General features: G+C 41.2%; 1 protein-coding gene across 1 annotated transcript; it reads left to right on the plus strand.

The window, feature by feature from the left end:
- Window positions 1-6,457: 6,457 nt before the first annotated feature.
- LOC119660337 (arrestin domain-containing protein 2-like) lies at window positions 6,458-13,591 on the plus strand. Its single transcript, XM_038068822.1, has 4 exons — window positions 6,458-6,826; window positions 12,111-12,275; window positions 12,335-12,549; window positions 12,611-13,591. The coding sequence occupies exons 1-4, from the start codon at window positions 6,712-6,714 to the stop codon at window positions 13,193-13,195; spliced, it is 1,080 nt and encodes a 359-aa protein (XP_037924750.1). The 5' UTR covers window positions 6,458-6,711; the 3' UTR covers window positions 13,196-13,591.
- The last annotated feature ends 2,579 nt before the right edge of the window (window positions 13,592-16,170 follow it).

Here is a 16,170-nt window from a genome sequence, read left to right on the forward strand (position 1 = left end):
ATCACTGTCAGCGGCAGTGATCTGCCCAGAAGTGAGCGATTTAAATACCTCGGGTCAACGCTATCAGCCAATGGAGAACTGCGTTATGAAATTGCTTCACGCATTAACACAACCTGGATGAAGTGGCGTTCCACAACTGGTGTTCTTTGTGATCGACGTATCAACGAACGTCTCAAATCTAAAATTTACCGCAATGTCGTCCATCCAGTCGCCCTCTATAGTTCTCTGTGTTGGCCGACTATAAAAGACAATGAACGGCGTCTTGTGGTAATGGAGACGAAGATGCTACGTTGGACTAGTGGCTTCACACGTTTAGATCACATTCGAAATGAGGATATCCGCGATCGTTATGGGGTTGCACCGATCGTGGAAAAGAGAACGAATAGAATAGAGCCAAATGGCGATGCCGATCACAACGAGCCGACCCCACTTGTGAACGGGACCAAGGGTGAAGAAAAAAAAATGCTGGTGCGAAATTCAGTAGTCCTGGAATGAATTTAAGGGGGTTTTTCACTAACTTTCTAAGAGTTGGTAATATACCATAGTAAGTTTATTTGAGCAGATATCGGATTATTTTGAGGCTTAGATTTCAGTCCTGTCTCACTTTAGTGTGTACATTTTACTCGCGGACTTTGTAATTCACGTCATAGCTTTAATATCAGTTTCGGAAAGTAATAATTGAGACCTTTCATTTGATACCCCACATGACTATATTCGATGAATAAAGCTTCTACATCCCCCCTTTACATGTATGGGGAGCCCCCCTTTAAACTGCACGTAATTTTATGTTGCTCACTTTTTTTTGTTTTTAACAAAAAGTGGCTTCCAAGGTATAGGACGAAAAGCGCCAACAAAGTGGCGTTTCGTGGCAGTTGCGCTCAGCTGCTGTTCAGAATAAAATTGTCGGACAATAAATCTAGGCAGTTTTGCTTCTTTTGCTGGTGACACTCCGGATTAACAATAGAAGTATTTATTGATTAATAAATAACTTTTAATCTAAGCTCTGTACTTGTGGGCCCATTGGGTTTGGGGTTCGATACTCAGCCGAAGCAAAAAAAGAAAGCAAAAACAGCATTTTTAAATTTATATATTTCCTTTACCCTAACTAGTGCAGATTAGGTAGTGCTACACAGAGTCGGGCACCCATAGTCAGCACATAGCCTTCCGCTAAAGCGCGTACTTTAGCTGCGTGGCGACGGGGAGTTGGGTTATTTTTTCTAAAATAAACTTTAATTGTTTTACCCTGAACAGTGGTTGTGTATAAATAGTTAATTGGAGAAACATTATGGCTCGCGGTACCTGCAGTGGCTAATTTTTATAAATTATTAATTCTAATATAAAATTCAAAAGATAATTAAAAGATGGATCAAGACATTCAGCACGAAGGAGATATGTTTTCCCTTTTCTGAAGGACATCGCGGCAGCAGGTGTGCAATCCACTAGCGAATGTGCTAAAGAGGAGCCGTTTAAAAACGCTAATGATCCTTTCAGGCGCAGCGCTAGAGTATTGAGATCGCCGACGGGGAAAAGTGGAGGAGATCGGATATTAGAGCGCACACCAACTACAAGTGTAACGAAAAACTCGGAAGCAAACGGTGTTAATGCTGTAAATGGCGAGGAAAAAGACGCTTTTGCAAAGTTAGGGGAGATGATTTTGAACCTGATGGAGTTTGTAGGTCCCCGGCACAACGTGCACGGCGAAATAAAAAGCCAAGTGCGTGCTATCAGATCGATGAATTTTGAAGCACGAAACGAGCTACACTGCTCTCAGAAAAAAAAGTTTACAGTGGAAGTAGCAACAGAAACGTCCTCAAAATCAATCCACCTGATTGGAACTCAGACTAGAGCTGATAATCTAGCAGTGGATTGCTTTCGTGAAAAAAATAGCAGAGCCCCGCAAACGGCATAGGGACGCTAATATAGAATCCCCGGAGCGGACTCCAAAGCGCAAGAAGGGCAAAGTACAGCAAATGCAATCAACAAACTTTCCCGTTGAAAGTTTACCAAACCATCAGGAGATACACGTCAATAACTCTACTTGGACTAAAGTAGAGCGAAAAGGTAGGCCACAAAAGAGCTCACGGCCCGATGCGCTTATTATAAAATCAACAAGCGACCTGACATATGCAGAAATCTTATGGAAAGTAAAAATAGACACTTCCCTCTTGGACTTGGGTGAACACGTGAACCGTATAAGACGCACGCAGAAAGGCGATTTGCTCCTTGAGCTTAGGCCAGGAGAGAGTAAGTCCCACGATTTACATAAGAAAATCGAGTCATCACTGGGCAAAGTAGCTGAGGTAAAGGTGAGCCAGGACTCAATGCTAATTGAATGCAAGGACCTGGATGAGATCACCACAAAAGCGGAGATTTGCGTGGCCTTAAAGACTCCACTCGGGCTAGATTCGATCCTTGAGTCCAATGTGATAAGGCTCCGAAAAGCATATGGTGGTACTCAGACGGCCACAATAGCCCTACCATTCGAAGCAGCAAAAAAGGCTGTTACTGTTGGCAAAATACGCGTCGGCTGGGTCAGCTGTCGACTGCGAGAACAGATATCGCCAAAGAGGTGTTTCAAATGCCTGGAATTTGGACACATCTCGAGAAACTGTTCAAGCAAGTACGATAGATCTAAGTTGTGCCGAAGATGTGGAGAAGAAGGGCATATTGCCAAAGAGTGCAATGCGAATCCTAAATGCCTGCTATGCAGAGAAACACAGGAGGGTAACGTCGATCATGTCACAGGCAGTTACCGTTGTCCGGCGTTTAAAAAGGCGATTTCAGCTTTTCGCAAATGAAATTCCTACAGCTGAATTTAAACCATTGTCAGGCAGCTCAGGAGCTACTTTCCCAAAGCGTGCTGGAACATGAAATTGACGTTGCCATTATATGCGAATATTACAAAGACTTCCACAGTGGTGTCTTTGTATCAGACAGAAGCGGCAAAGCGGCAATCTGGACTTGCGGAAACCGAGCGATCGAAAATACGAGCAATAGGATAGAAGACGGATTCACAAGAGCTAAGGTAGGCGGCATGGACGTATTCAGCTGCTACGCTGCGCCGAGCCTCACGCTAGATGAATTCGCATTAATGTTGGAAAAATTAGCTTGCGAAGCAAGCCGCTACAACCCAATAATAATAGCTGGCGATTTTAAAGCTTGGGCCGAAGGTTGGGGAAGTCGCGAAACAAATGCTAGAGGCCGCATATTGCTCGAAGTATTTTCACGTTTGAACGTTGTTCTGGCAAATACTGGCGGCATCAATACTTTTCGGAGACGGGATATGCGATCGGTAATAGACCTCACCTTTGTTAGCGATTCATTATCTAAGGATCTCCAATGACATGGGAGCGAGGAATATACGCACAGTGACCATCAGGCTATCATCTTCCAGATGGAGCGTACGACAGGAGCAAAGCGAATCAAGAACACTGCAATATCGGGTTGGACCTCCCAAAAACTTGATGAAGAAATGTTCGAGGAAATACTTGTGCAGGAAGCGATGCCGGTGGGAAATGCACGAGAAAATGTGGCGCAGGTCCTTGAAAAGTTACAAAAAGCTTGTGACGCTTCCATTCCTCGCCGCATGGTTCTCAAAAAACGAATGCGCAACTTCTGGTGGAATGCCGAAATCGAAGAACTTCGTAAAGTTTGCCTTAAACCCAGAAGACACAGCCAACGTAGCAGAAACCGGTCTGAGTCTGAAGAGTTGCACAACCAATATAAGAAGGCGAGGAAAGCATTGCAAGCAGCCATCTCTAGAAGTAAAACTGAACACTTCAAGAGATTATGCAAGGAAGCGGACTTCGACCCATGGGGAGGTGCATACAAGGCAGTTATGGCAACAATCAAGGGAAAGCGCTCACCGCCGATCACCAACTCTAATTTGCTGCGGGAAATCATTAGCACTCTCTTCCCATATGTTTCAAGTGAGTCGAACCTACCCACTGTCCAGGTAGATCCCGGTGAAATTCCCGAGGTAACCACGAAAGAAGTCCTGGAAGCCGCGAATAAGATTGCCGAAAATAAAGCCCCAGGTTTAGACGGCATTCCGAATAAAGCACTGACAGTGGTCGTCAAGACAGTTCCAAGGTGGTTCTCGGAAACATTTACCACGTGCCTCAAAGATGGGATTTTCCCGGAAGAGTGGCGGAAACAGAAGCTTGTGCTAATCCCGAAGCCAAATAAACTTTTGGGTGATCCTTCGTCTTATGACCTATATGCCTGCTAAACGGCATCGGCAAACTTTTCGAACGGGTCATCTTCAATAGGCTTGTAGCAATCACAGAAAGGGAGGGTGGTCTCTCAGACAGGCAGTTCGGGATTCTGAAAGGCAAGATCTACTGTCAATGCCATCAGCACGGTGACGGAAATTGCGGAAAAAGCAATGGAGGCCAATAAATCTTGCGCGGTAGTTACTCTCGATGTGAAGAATGCCTTTAATACAGCAAAATGGAACAAAATAATTGAGGCTTTAACCAAATTGGGCGCTCCTAAATATCTGGTGCACATAGTCATGGAATTTCTCCGGGAGAGGATATTGTGTTACGATTCGGACGATGGACCTAAAACGTATACAACAACCTGCGGGGTTCCGCAAGGATCAGTTCTCGGTCCTCTCCTGTGGATAATAATGTATGACGGAATTCAAAAGTTGCAACTACCCAAAGGAGTGACAATCATTGGCTTCGCAGACGATATCGGAGTAACTATCGTCGCACAAGACATTGATGAGATCGAGGTACTCACAAACGAGGCAATTTTTGAATTCAGGTCTTGGCTAGAGGAAGCTGGTCTGACACTCGCGGAGCATAAAACCGAGGTAGTTTTGATTACAAAGGTCGGTAAAGGTCAGAATTGGCGAACACATAATACAGTCGCAGCCAACGCTTAAATACCTAGGAGTTATGGTTGACCAAAGACTGAAATTCAAGTCTCATCTTGAAAATTTAGCAAGCAAGGCTTCCGGAGTGGCTACATTGTTGGCAAGAATGTTGCCAAATATAGGTGGTCCTAGGCAAAGCCGTCGGTTCCTGATCTCGAGAGTTGTTAGCTCCATCGTGCTTTATGCAGCTCCAGTCTGGGCATCGTCTTTGAAGGTGGAAGCAAACAGAAGAAAAATCGCAGCCCCATACCGATTGAGCGCATTACGTACGTCATGCGCTTACCGTACAACTTCAGATGAAGCAGCTTGTGTGATAGCCGGCATGATCTCCATCGACATCTTGGCGAATGAGGGTCGACGCCTCTATGACCCATCATATGCAATCGGTGAGCCTTGTACCAATCGTCGGCAATTGGCACGAAGTGATTCTATTTTGGAATGGCAGAAAAGGTGGGATGATTCACGTAAAGGATGCTGGACACACAGGGTTATTCCAGATGTCTCTAAATGAATCAAGCGAAGACACGGTGAAGTTAGTTACTACCTAACTCAATTCCTAAGCGGACACGGAGGGTACCGTGCATACCTTTATCGCTTCGGGCGTGACAACTCCTCGTATTGCCCAACATGCGTGATGATTCCGGAAGATGCGGAGCATGTTGTTTTTAACTGCCCGCGGTTCGCTGCACACAGAGCGGAGGCGGAAATTAACGCCGAGGCACGGTTGACACCCGAGAATATCGTGGACCACATGCTAGCCTCTGAAACATCATGGAGGGCGGTTGAAAAATTAATGAAGGCGATCCACAATCTGCTGAGGAGGGAGGAGCTTCGGAGGAAAGTGCAAATAACGGCAGAAGCCGCAGTTAATAACTGATCCTGCCCCGCGATGCAATACCGAAATGGCAGTCCCGCGGGGTAAGCGAAGGAGAAGGAGGTGGTTTTAGTGAGTAAAAGTCTCACATAACCGTATGGCAGGAGCCAGCGGTAGGTTTTGAACCTTTCCACCTTCCAACGTATAAAAAAAAAAAAAGAAAAAAGTTAGCAGTAGTAGTTTTCGTGTTGTGATTTTTGAAGTGTTAACTAAACCCAAATGTTCCTTCGTCATTTAATGACATCATAATATTTACCAACAAATTAATCATTATTCATTATTAAAATGTATAACACCAAAAAGGTAACCACATAATCCGGTTATTCCAATCTGGGCGCTGCCTTTCATCCTTCGTCTTGGCTTAGTTAACACGCGACAGTGATTGGAAGTTTGTTTGTCTTGGACTTTCCTCCAACGTGCCGTACAACGAGAAAATAAAATTATTAGATTTAGATTAACATATATATAACCTTAGATTAAGTTAGTTGTAAAGGTTACTATTTAACTTTTGAGTTTTTATATTATTATTATTTATTATTAAAAATATTGTTTCACCAAAATGCTGTTGAAGGAAAATGTTGCTTAACTAAAGTGCCATTATTGACAATTACTGTATCAAAAAATGTGAAGCAATGTATAATAACTGCCAGATAAGATATACCCAGCAGCCGCCTACAGTGCTCGGGTAGAACGCTCCTAATGTGCTCGTGCTTTGACAATTAGTTATTAATCGAGGCAGCAGATTACAATTAGCGATTAAGCCTTATCGCACTGAAACGTACCAACATTTTGGGGTGAAATTGCACTGCCAAAAAGTACGATCAGTTTCCAATGAAACGCTCAAACGATAATCGATTAGTTCGTTAGTTCGCGTCTTGGAAGAAACTAGCCAGTGTTTTGCATACGACATAGTGAAAATAGAAGAAATTCAAGAAGTTTTCGGGTCGAAAGAATGCCGCCGGTAATCAATGTTAAATTTGACCAGCACGACCACCGGGTGTACTGCAGTGGGGAGACGTTATCAGGAAGGGTCGAAGTTTCATGTACCAAGGCCACATTGATTCGAAGTAAGTAAGGCAATGCTAACACTTTGGTATTTGTTCTAATTGTGCTTCTAGTTGGGTAGTTTACGTGCGAAGATCCCTAGCTAAATTGTTTGCCACACCTAATTACCAATTAATCGATCACAATGCCCAGAGGCTGGTGTCATATTTCAGCCTGTCCGGTGAGCTTGTTTATGTGCGAAGAAATCAGTGGAATTTTGGGTGGAAAGCTGAAGAAATTGATGTTCGTTTTTTGAGCAAGCACAGTCAACAAGCCCCGCTTAATTCAATCAGATTCAAACGGATCGGATGGAGATACTATTATGGCTGAAAGTCTTCCAAATTTGGTTTTCAATTTTTAGTGCTTACTCATAGAAGCAACTCGATTTTTACTGGTTTTGAGCTCATCATGTGTGCAAATCTTGGGGGACTTGCATTTTCGAAGCACCAGATAAGATTTTTGTAGTAACAAAGTTCGAAATAATTTGGCAAAAAAACATTTTAGAGATTCGAATTGATATACAGAATAAAAGCAGATTATCAAGATATAAAGAAAAAAATAATTTGCTGATTTTAATAAAAATATCATATTTGTTCGAAAGATTGCAATAAAATAATGCAAATCCCTCAGAAGGCTACTCCCGTGCCTCCCGGCTCATCGTATGTAAACACAGCTGACTCACTATCCATTCTCCTCAAAAATTGGTTCGACAAGTCTACACATATATGGTTAACCTGTATGTGGGGGAGTAGCATGTCAACCAAATATGCAAGCCATTACCATTGGTTTCCAGCAATAGGCTTCAGATTGCCTCATTGCTTTCGGAAAAACTTGCGCTCCTCCACTGTCCTGCCCCATGTAGTTTTAAGGTGGCTAACTCGGCGGCCATCCTGGGGTAGTGCATTCCATTACATGGCATAGTCAAATCTGAAGCTGTTGCCCATTCTCAATGTGTGACCTATTCACTGCCAATTTCGCCGTCCATGGATATCCGGAGGCTAAAAGGACTTTTGTAGTGAGTTATAGTAGCGAACCCACAATTATGCTGTCCCATTTTATTCTCTAAGGGTTGACGGATTAAAGGGTTATACGGATTTAATCCAGGAGCGACAACAAGAAGAGATACTGCTATAAGGGGGTTCTACTGGGTTGAACCCCTTATCGGTAACCAATCCTTTATAAGTGCTCCATCCATATTACGGCATACCATAATTCTAAACTTTCGACTGTACCATTTAAACAGCCGGAGCACTATGATGAGTGACGTTAAAATGGCTTCAATATGATGCTTTTCCTGCATGAAGAGATCATTGGAGAGAGACACCCTCATTTTAATGACTAATAACTGTTTTTCTAGTTTTCCTAAATGGCTGGTATAGAATGATAGCATGGATTTTACCATATCTCTTACCTTCCCTCCCGTAACTTGAATTCACTTTTATTTAATCTCCTATGATTCTTTTCCGCATTTTTATCTCTTTTGTCATTCATATCTACGTTGTTACTAATATTTTTCATCCTTCTCGGTTCGATTGTTTGTATGCCTTTTTCCAAGCTTGTTTTTATAATTTTTTGATAAGACTGCTGTGTTTGCCACGGGCTTCATTATCATATCGTTGACTCTCCAATATGAAGTACGTTTTTGTTTTCTTCCGCTTTTAGTGAATGATGGCATTAATGTGTCTGACTGTTTAGAGTTGTATCGCTGAAAGGTCGAGATTTATAAGGCCTAAAATTACCTTTCACTTCCTCTTTGTGAAATGAAGGATATTATGAAATGTATACATTTTTCTCTATACCATTGTAGACCATGAACCTGGAGGTTGTGAGATGATTAAATTATCATCTGAACTAGTTATTAGGCATTATAACGTCTGTATGTAGCCCTACTGCATGACATTTCTGAAAAGTGGCAAATTTTGACTGTTCAGGTCTACCCTCCAATACACTTTGGCACTTCGATCCGTCACACTTCTCAGGTCTTCACTTTGGTGTATAAGGCGATGATCGAGTATATATGATCAAGCGTCTAGAAAGCACAGCATCTAGGGAGTACGCAAATTTTCAAGACTGCTCTGTATATGTATCGCTGGAGCAATTAGGATGTGCCCAATAGCGTCCCTGGAGGTTCTTCTGGAATTAACTTGTCTCCGTCTTTACAAAAAGCTGCAGACAAGGAAGACAACCTTTAGAATGTCCGGGGGTATAAATGAGGCGGAGGGCTGTCTAAATCGAAGGAAGATTAATATTCTTTCTAGATGGTATGCTGAATTGCTGATACCAAGGTTTAATATGACAACGAGGTTTCATTTCGATAAGAAATTTGAAAGATGTTAGAGTAACAGGACAAACTGGGAGAACCTGTTAGCTCGCTCAATAATGCTTGGATCGTCTGTGTTCGAAGCCATAGTCGGTTAGAAGACAATGGGACGGCGGAAGAGTTGGCTACAAAGAGAGCTGGAACGCCGCCATACGGAAAAGAACCCTGTTATTCATTCAAAAAGCTATTCGTTGCTGTTGAATAAAGAGGAACGGTTGCAAGAAATATACTGGGTGAACTAACCAGGAACGGAAAATTTCAGGGATACGATCTCAAGCGCTCGTAGGATTGTTTAAATCTCACCTCTCTCACTCTTAGAATCATAGAGGAAATACTCATTGGCCATTGTAGGCTAAACTACCATCCGGGGAAGCTCGAGATATCTGCGTACACTGTCATGGGACAATGGCCAGCACTTGTGGAAAGTAAGTTAAGGTATGTACGATGAAAGTTTAGAGTTTTCGAATAGCGCGCCGAAGTTCAATCTTAACTTAATGTTAGTGTTGAGATAACCGCATTTACAGACTTCAAACAAAATAGCGAAGGCGGAATTAGTGCTTTTAATAAATCGAGCAGCATCAAGGCACCAATGCTACCTTCATATGCAAATTGTTTGACTCAATATTCTACTCTTTTATTCAAATAGATAAAGTAAAGGGGGACGTTTGAGGCAACATACTTTGTTTTATCCTCAGTAAAACAAAAATAAAGTGATGAGATCGCAAAAAGAGATAAATGAATTAAAGTTGGACTTATTCTACCATGCTAAATCCTATCTGATCTCTCTCTTGGTGACAGGTCACGCGATATGCCGACCAAGCAAATGCAATGCAAATGCCGACCAAGCAAATGCAATGCAAATGGTAGCAACACCGAGGAATTCGAAAGATACCTTCAGAAAACGCACATTGATATCTGCGCTCTACAAGAAAACCGATGGTCTGGTGACAGTAGCTGCGACATATAACGCGAACATGGTAAAATCGCTATAAACTTCTTCATTTTAGTAGCCCACACTCTCTGAGGGTTTCCGTGTTTCCATTAAAGAAGTCGAGCGATGATGAAGCTCACCATTATATCAGCTGGTCGCACTATTGACTTCTTCACCGCATACACACCATAGACATGTCGCTCTGGTGCCGAGAAAGATGACTTCTGGCAACTTCTCGATGCAAAAACCTGGAACGTGCCCGCTAATGACTATATCATCACTGCAGGCGCCCTTAATGGTCATGTAGGTGAAAAGGTAGACGGTAATAGGTCCCATGGGGAAAGGGGTTTGGAGCGGACAAAGAGGGTGGCGAACGTATAATTGATTTTGCGGACATCCATGACCTTAAACTTATAAATACATGATTCATCAAACGATTATCTCATCTTCCTATATTTTATAGTGGGAACAGTAAAACGCAAATCAAAGACGCCGGCATTTTATCACCGTCACGAACTGCAATGCCGTTCCCTATGAGACCATCGCACCCCAACATCGGCCCTTGATTACTGTCTTGAGAATCAATCCACCAATAAAACAGCGTTAGGAATGTTCCTGCCCGCCGCGCATTAAATGGTGGCAATTTCGTGTTGCAGATTTCAACATCTGAGTTTAAGTGTTTTTATAATCAATTGAAAAAAAAATTGCTTGTTAAAAAAATGGAAAAAAAGGAGTTCAGAGCGGTAATAAAACATTTTCATTTAAAGGACTTAACTCCATATGAGATAAAAAATGAATTAGACTCGGTTCATGGCACATCTGCCCCCGTCTTAGCAATGGTTTATAATTGGGTAAATGAATTTAAGCGTGGTCGTAAATCAACAAGTGACGGACCACGTTCAGGAAGGCCCGTAGAAGTGACTACTCCCGAAATCATCCGTAAAATCCACGATATGGTGTTGAAGGATAGAAGATTAAAAGTGCGCGAGTTAGCTGTGGCCACAGGAATATCAATAAGTACAGTTTTTTCAATTATACATGAACAATTAGGCATGAGAAAGCTATCAGCAAGATGGGTGCCGCGTTTGCTCTCAGCTGAGAATAAACGAAATAGAGTGGTCACCTCTGAGGCTCTTTTGACGCGCATAAGTTGGAATCCTGAGGATTTTTTTCGTCGGTTTGTGACTGTGGATGAAACATGGATACACCACTACACTCCTGAGACGAAGGAACAGTCAAAACAGAGGATCGGAACGGGTGAACCAGCTCCAAAGAAGGCGAAGACCGTAAAGTCAGCTGGTAAGGTTATGGCTAGAGTTTTTTGGGATGCCCGTGGAATTATCCTTATTGACTACTTGGAAAAGGGTAAAACAATTACTGGTGAGTATTAAGCATCATTAATAGGGCAGCTGAAAGAAGAAATTAAAAAAAAACGCCCACATTTGGCGAAAAAAAATTCTTTTTTATCACGACAACGCCCGGCAAGACCCGACTTGTTTGTGTCTGTTGTAGGAACTCCTGATGTGAAGCGTATAAGGATAAATGCTATAAATACAGTGCCTTCCAGTTCAAATTATTTGTGTAAATGGCTTTTTAAGAAGTAGAACGCAATTGAAGTTTTAACAATGTACACACATACCTCAAGCGTCTAGCTTCCGTTTTGATGATTGTAATCCGCCGAGGATCTTTCCTCCCCGATTGCCACTTGCAGCAACTCCCCACCATAAAAATTTGATGAGGTCCCTAAAATCAAGGCCTAACGCAAAGCCTAGTATACCAATGAGAGGGCCACCTAGTATTCATCATTCGTGTAAAGCTGCACATAAGATATTCAATGATAAAGAATACTTGAGCTGGTTCATCGATAGTTAAAGGTAACTATTATCCCTATCGTTATTCGTACCCAAATTCAATAAAAACTTCGGAATTGTATTAAAATCAGTTTGATAAAAAGACTGAGCAAATTACTTTAGAAAATAATATTATGTTTATTTTCACATATACAGATAGATATATGCAATATAATGAAATTCACTACTACCTTTTTTTGTTTTAGGTATTTCAATTCAAGTTCTAGGATTTGCCAAAACATTCTGGGACAGAACTATTGTCTGTTCTTGTAAATTAAATTGCATCAAAAGAGATCATTCAACCTATTATGACCATTCCGGCCGCGAAGAGTATATGTCAAAACACATCTATTTGTTGGGTTCGCCAGATGGTAAGTTCGACTTTAATCATTCACGTAAACTAGATTATTTCATTGGAGACTAATTTTAGCTACTCCAGTCGAATTTTGTTCGGGCCTTCATAAATATGAATTTTCATTTGATTTGTCACCAACATTACCATCATCCTTCGAAGGAACTTGTGGTTATATTCGCTACTTGGCAAAAGTAGCGATTGATCGTCCAAACACAAGTATTCTGACAACAGTCGAAAAGTTTGCAATAATAAACGCATTCGATTTGAACAAAGACTCACCAGTTCTCAAGGTGATTTAGATATATAATAATATTAGTTTCTTATCATGACATTTTATCTGTCTATTTGCAGCTTCGTGCAGATGTTGAAACCGTGTACGAGCCAGGATGCCTTTGTTGCTCATCAAAGCCATTCCAGCTAAAAGCAAGCGTGCCTCAAACCGGATTAATCGCTGGACAGATTATACCCGTTCGAACCGAAATTAACAATGCCAGTAACCTTGACGTCCGAGATGTGCGATTCTATTTACGGAAAATAATCACATATTACTCTAACAAGCGGAAACGAAAGAGCAGTAAAACTGATATAGTAGAGTTGGTCAGCGTATCGTGCGCCTATATGGTCCGAAAAGGGTGCAATAAGTTTGAGGAGTTCCTCGCCGTTCCTAAAACGCAAAGTTCCACAAAGGATATGAATTTAGGTTTAATACAAATTAGTTATGACATTAAAGTTGAAGTTGTGCTTCATATGTGGCGTAAAAATCCTTTTGTGGTATTGCCAATCACTATTGGAACAGTCGCTCTGAAAGATGTTGTGCAAAATGAAGTCACTTTTGACAAGAACAGTAAAAATTATGGTGCAGACGAACTTGAGCCTTTGAATGGAAAAGCATTCGGTGACAATGAAGATGTGTACATTGAATTTATTGATGAATAACGGGCGAAGTTAACTTTGAAACTTTATCGGCTGGAATGGAATTCAATATAACTCACTTCTCAGGTAACTTAGGGAAGGATGACAGGAAACTAACATGACCCATGGCCTCCGTTAAATTTATATTAAATATAAATCTTACGTTTTGGATATAAAAATTATTTATATATTTATGCATAAAACGCAAATATCCTCATCAGGAAAAATGAGACCTTGAACGATCTGCATAACTTATTTACTAAAATCTCTACTGTTCAGTCAGTCAAATTGATTGATTAAAGTCGACCAACTAGTCCCAATAGGACCACAATTGATTTTTTTGGTTTACAGATTTTTATATTGTAAAATGCATAGTTGTTGGAATGGAGGTTAAAGCTATAAGAATTAAAACGTTAGCTAATAAAGCCATGATTGTTCCATTTATAAGTAAATGTATTTTTTTTTACATAGAGAAACTGGTGAAAGACGAGTGCAGATGTAAACACCAAATAAGAAAATCAAAAAGAAAATTCCTACCACCTAAACTGTTTGGACGAAATAAATTCTCAAGTATTTTATAGCAAAATTCCTCCAGACTACTTGTCCAGCTGCTTCTTTTCTGTGTTCATTTCCCATGATTGAGCCACTCGTACTGGGTTAGTGTTCCTTGAAGGTGTGCTTATAGAATCCGCCGATTTGTGATATACAATAATATTTCAATAACTTATGCGGAGCTGATGGAGAAATTTATTCGGTTGTATACAGCAATTTCATTCTTCTCACCTATATAGCATATCTATTACATTTATCACATAAAACAAAAATTAACATTCACTTTTTTTTAATAGACGCACACGCCTATCCTGACCTGCAATTACATGCATTTTATCTAAACGATCGGTGTTGGTAGCGTTTCCAAGCGGCAAAGACCACCTGAAGTTGTCGCTGCTGGGTGCGGGAGTCGCAACGTTCTTTACTTCGCATGGTCAGCTAATGACGTCATGGAATGCAGGCGAACAGTGACATTGGAGAAATCTAGTTCAATTTTAGTATGTCAGATATAACAGAACTATGTCATTTGTCAGTGGAACGACGGGAGAGCGATTCAACTTCTAAAGGGACGTAGTGATTGAGCAACTTGTCTTAATATTTCGTTTTTTTTCTTCTTAATCCTTCCTCTGTGACTGTGTCGAATTACGTCAAAGCACACATTTGCTCCTCTGCTAACATGGTGTGTCTCAAACACATATCATATCGTGTGGCCCCTATGCCCACGGTAGCATTGTCGAACTCCGAGCACATCCAGAGGCAGCAAAAGTCTTCGCGACTAGAGCGCTGCATGGCTGCTAAATCTGATAGCTAGGCGACTAGGTGACAGTTAGTGAAATAGGCAACCGTGCACCCGTCCTGAAAAACTTGCAATCCCCCTTCCTGATGGCTAACTTTTGAGTGCACTATCAATTACTTAGTGGTGGGCTAATTCTGCTGACTGGATGTTATCGCTGTATTTTCTGACTGCGTTTGTGATCCATACATTTTGATAGGGTATATAATGTTGGTTTACTGAATCTGTTGCAACCCTACTGGGAGACGACGTTTTTCCCACATTTCTTTTCTCTACTTTTCTGATGGCTGGAATGTTTACTTTTGATCCATTGTCCTAATGATTCTCATCCTGCAGCTGTACATACAACTATCCTTATAATCCATGCTGTCCTTGTCATCGGGCGGTTATTCTATGAAATTTAAAACCAAAGAGCAGCACTACAGAACAAAGCCTTGAACGACGTGTGACTTTCACTGAATCTGTATGCCTTCTGACTTGTCCCTTTGGATTGATTTAACTCAGATATTTCTTTGCAACTGTGGCATCAGGAGCCACTTTTTGTTTGCTAGCGCATAAGCTGAGATGGGAGAAGATACTTGGTTTCTCTGAATCATGAAATGGGCGAGAATAAAAAACAGTAAATTATGGATGTAACCCCCTAGAGAATAAAATAGTGGGTTTTTCAATATTACTTTTCCAACCTCAAAGACCGGAATAAACAAAATAAACTAGATGTGAAATTGATTACCGTGGTGTGTCGCTTCAGGTCTACTAAAACGACCTCTAATAACCATTCAAAGTGACTGATTCTATGTGAGTCCAGCAATCAACTTCTGACTCATGTCAGGTTTATTGGAGCATCTTCGAAACCCTCGTCAAATTCATGTCATTGCCACCAGAAAGGCATTCTGTGTATGTTCTATACATAACTCTAAATGGACTGCCTTAGTAGCCACACAGGCAATGTGGCTGGGTATAGCTTTATTGTTCCTAATATTCTCGAATAATTCCGGCCTCGTGTATTTCCGGATTTGTGTATTTCTTTTATAAAGACATTTGAGTTTGAATTTGTACCATTAATATGTAACACGTAATATACGCATATATTATGTGAGAATATACACTTTTGGATGATATTGACATTCAAAATCTTGAATTTACAAAAAAGTGACAATTTTAACCTATTATAACGTTGTTAGTAATGGTGCGATTTCGACCAACCTTGGTAGGATCAAGCTCTATATTATAGCCTACATTGCCGCGAAATGGTGCTAGGATGAACTTGAGGAGGGTTCTGCAGCCAATTACTAAAATTATAGTAATATACTATTATTAACATTATTTGAAGAGATATCGGTATGGAAGGTATTTCGGAGCCTAGCCACCATATAGTGGCAGCCAGGAGATTTTTTTCAGATACTTCGGTTGGGCAGTTCCTGAAAATGACCCCATAAAATAAATGACCACTTTCAACCCCCCGCACACCCTGCCTTTCCAACAAATGTCAAAACTTCGGAAAGTACTAACCGAGACCTTTCATTTGATTCCCCACATGACAATATTTGGTGAAAAAAAATTTACATCCCCCTTTTTGCATGTATGGGGACCCCGAACCCCCCTTAGGTTCGACCTAAAAGGATATAACTCACTGTATGCGTGAGCGTTCACAGCC

The sequence above is a fragment of the Hermetia illucens genome, chromosome 6 (genome assembly GCF_905115235.1).
Source record: "Hermetia illucens chromosome 6, iHerIll2.2.curated.20191125, whole genome shotgun sequence".
Taxonomy (NCBI): Eukaryota; Metazoa; Arthropoda; class Insecta; order Diptera; family Stratiomyidae; genus Hermetia; species Hermetia illucens.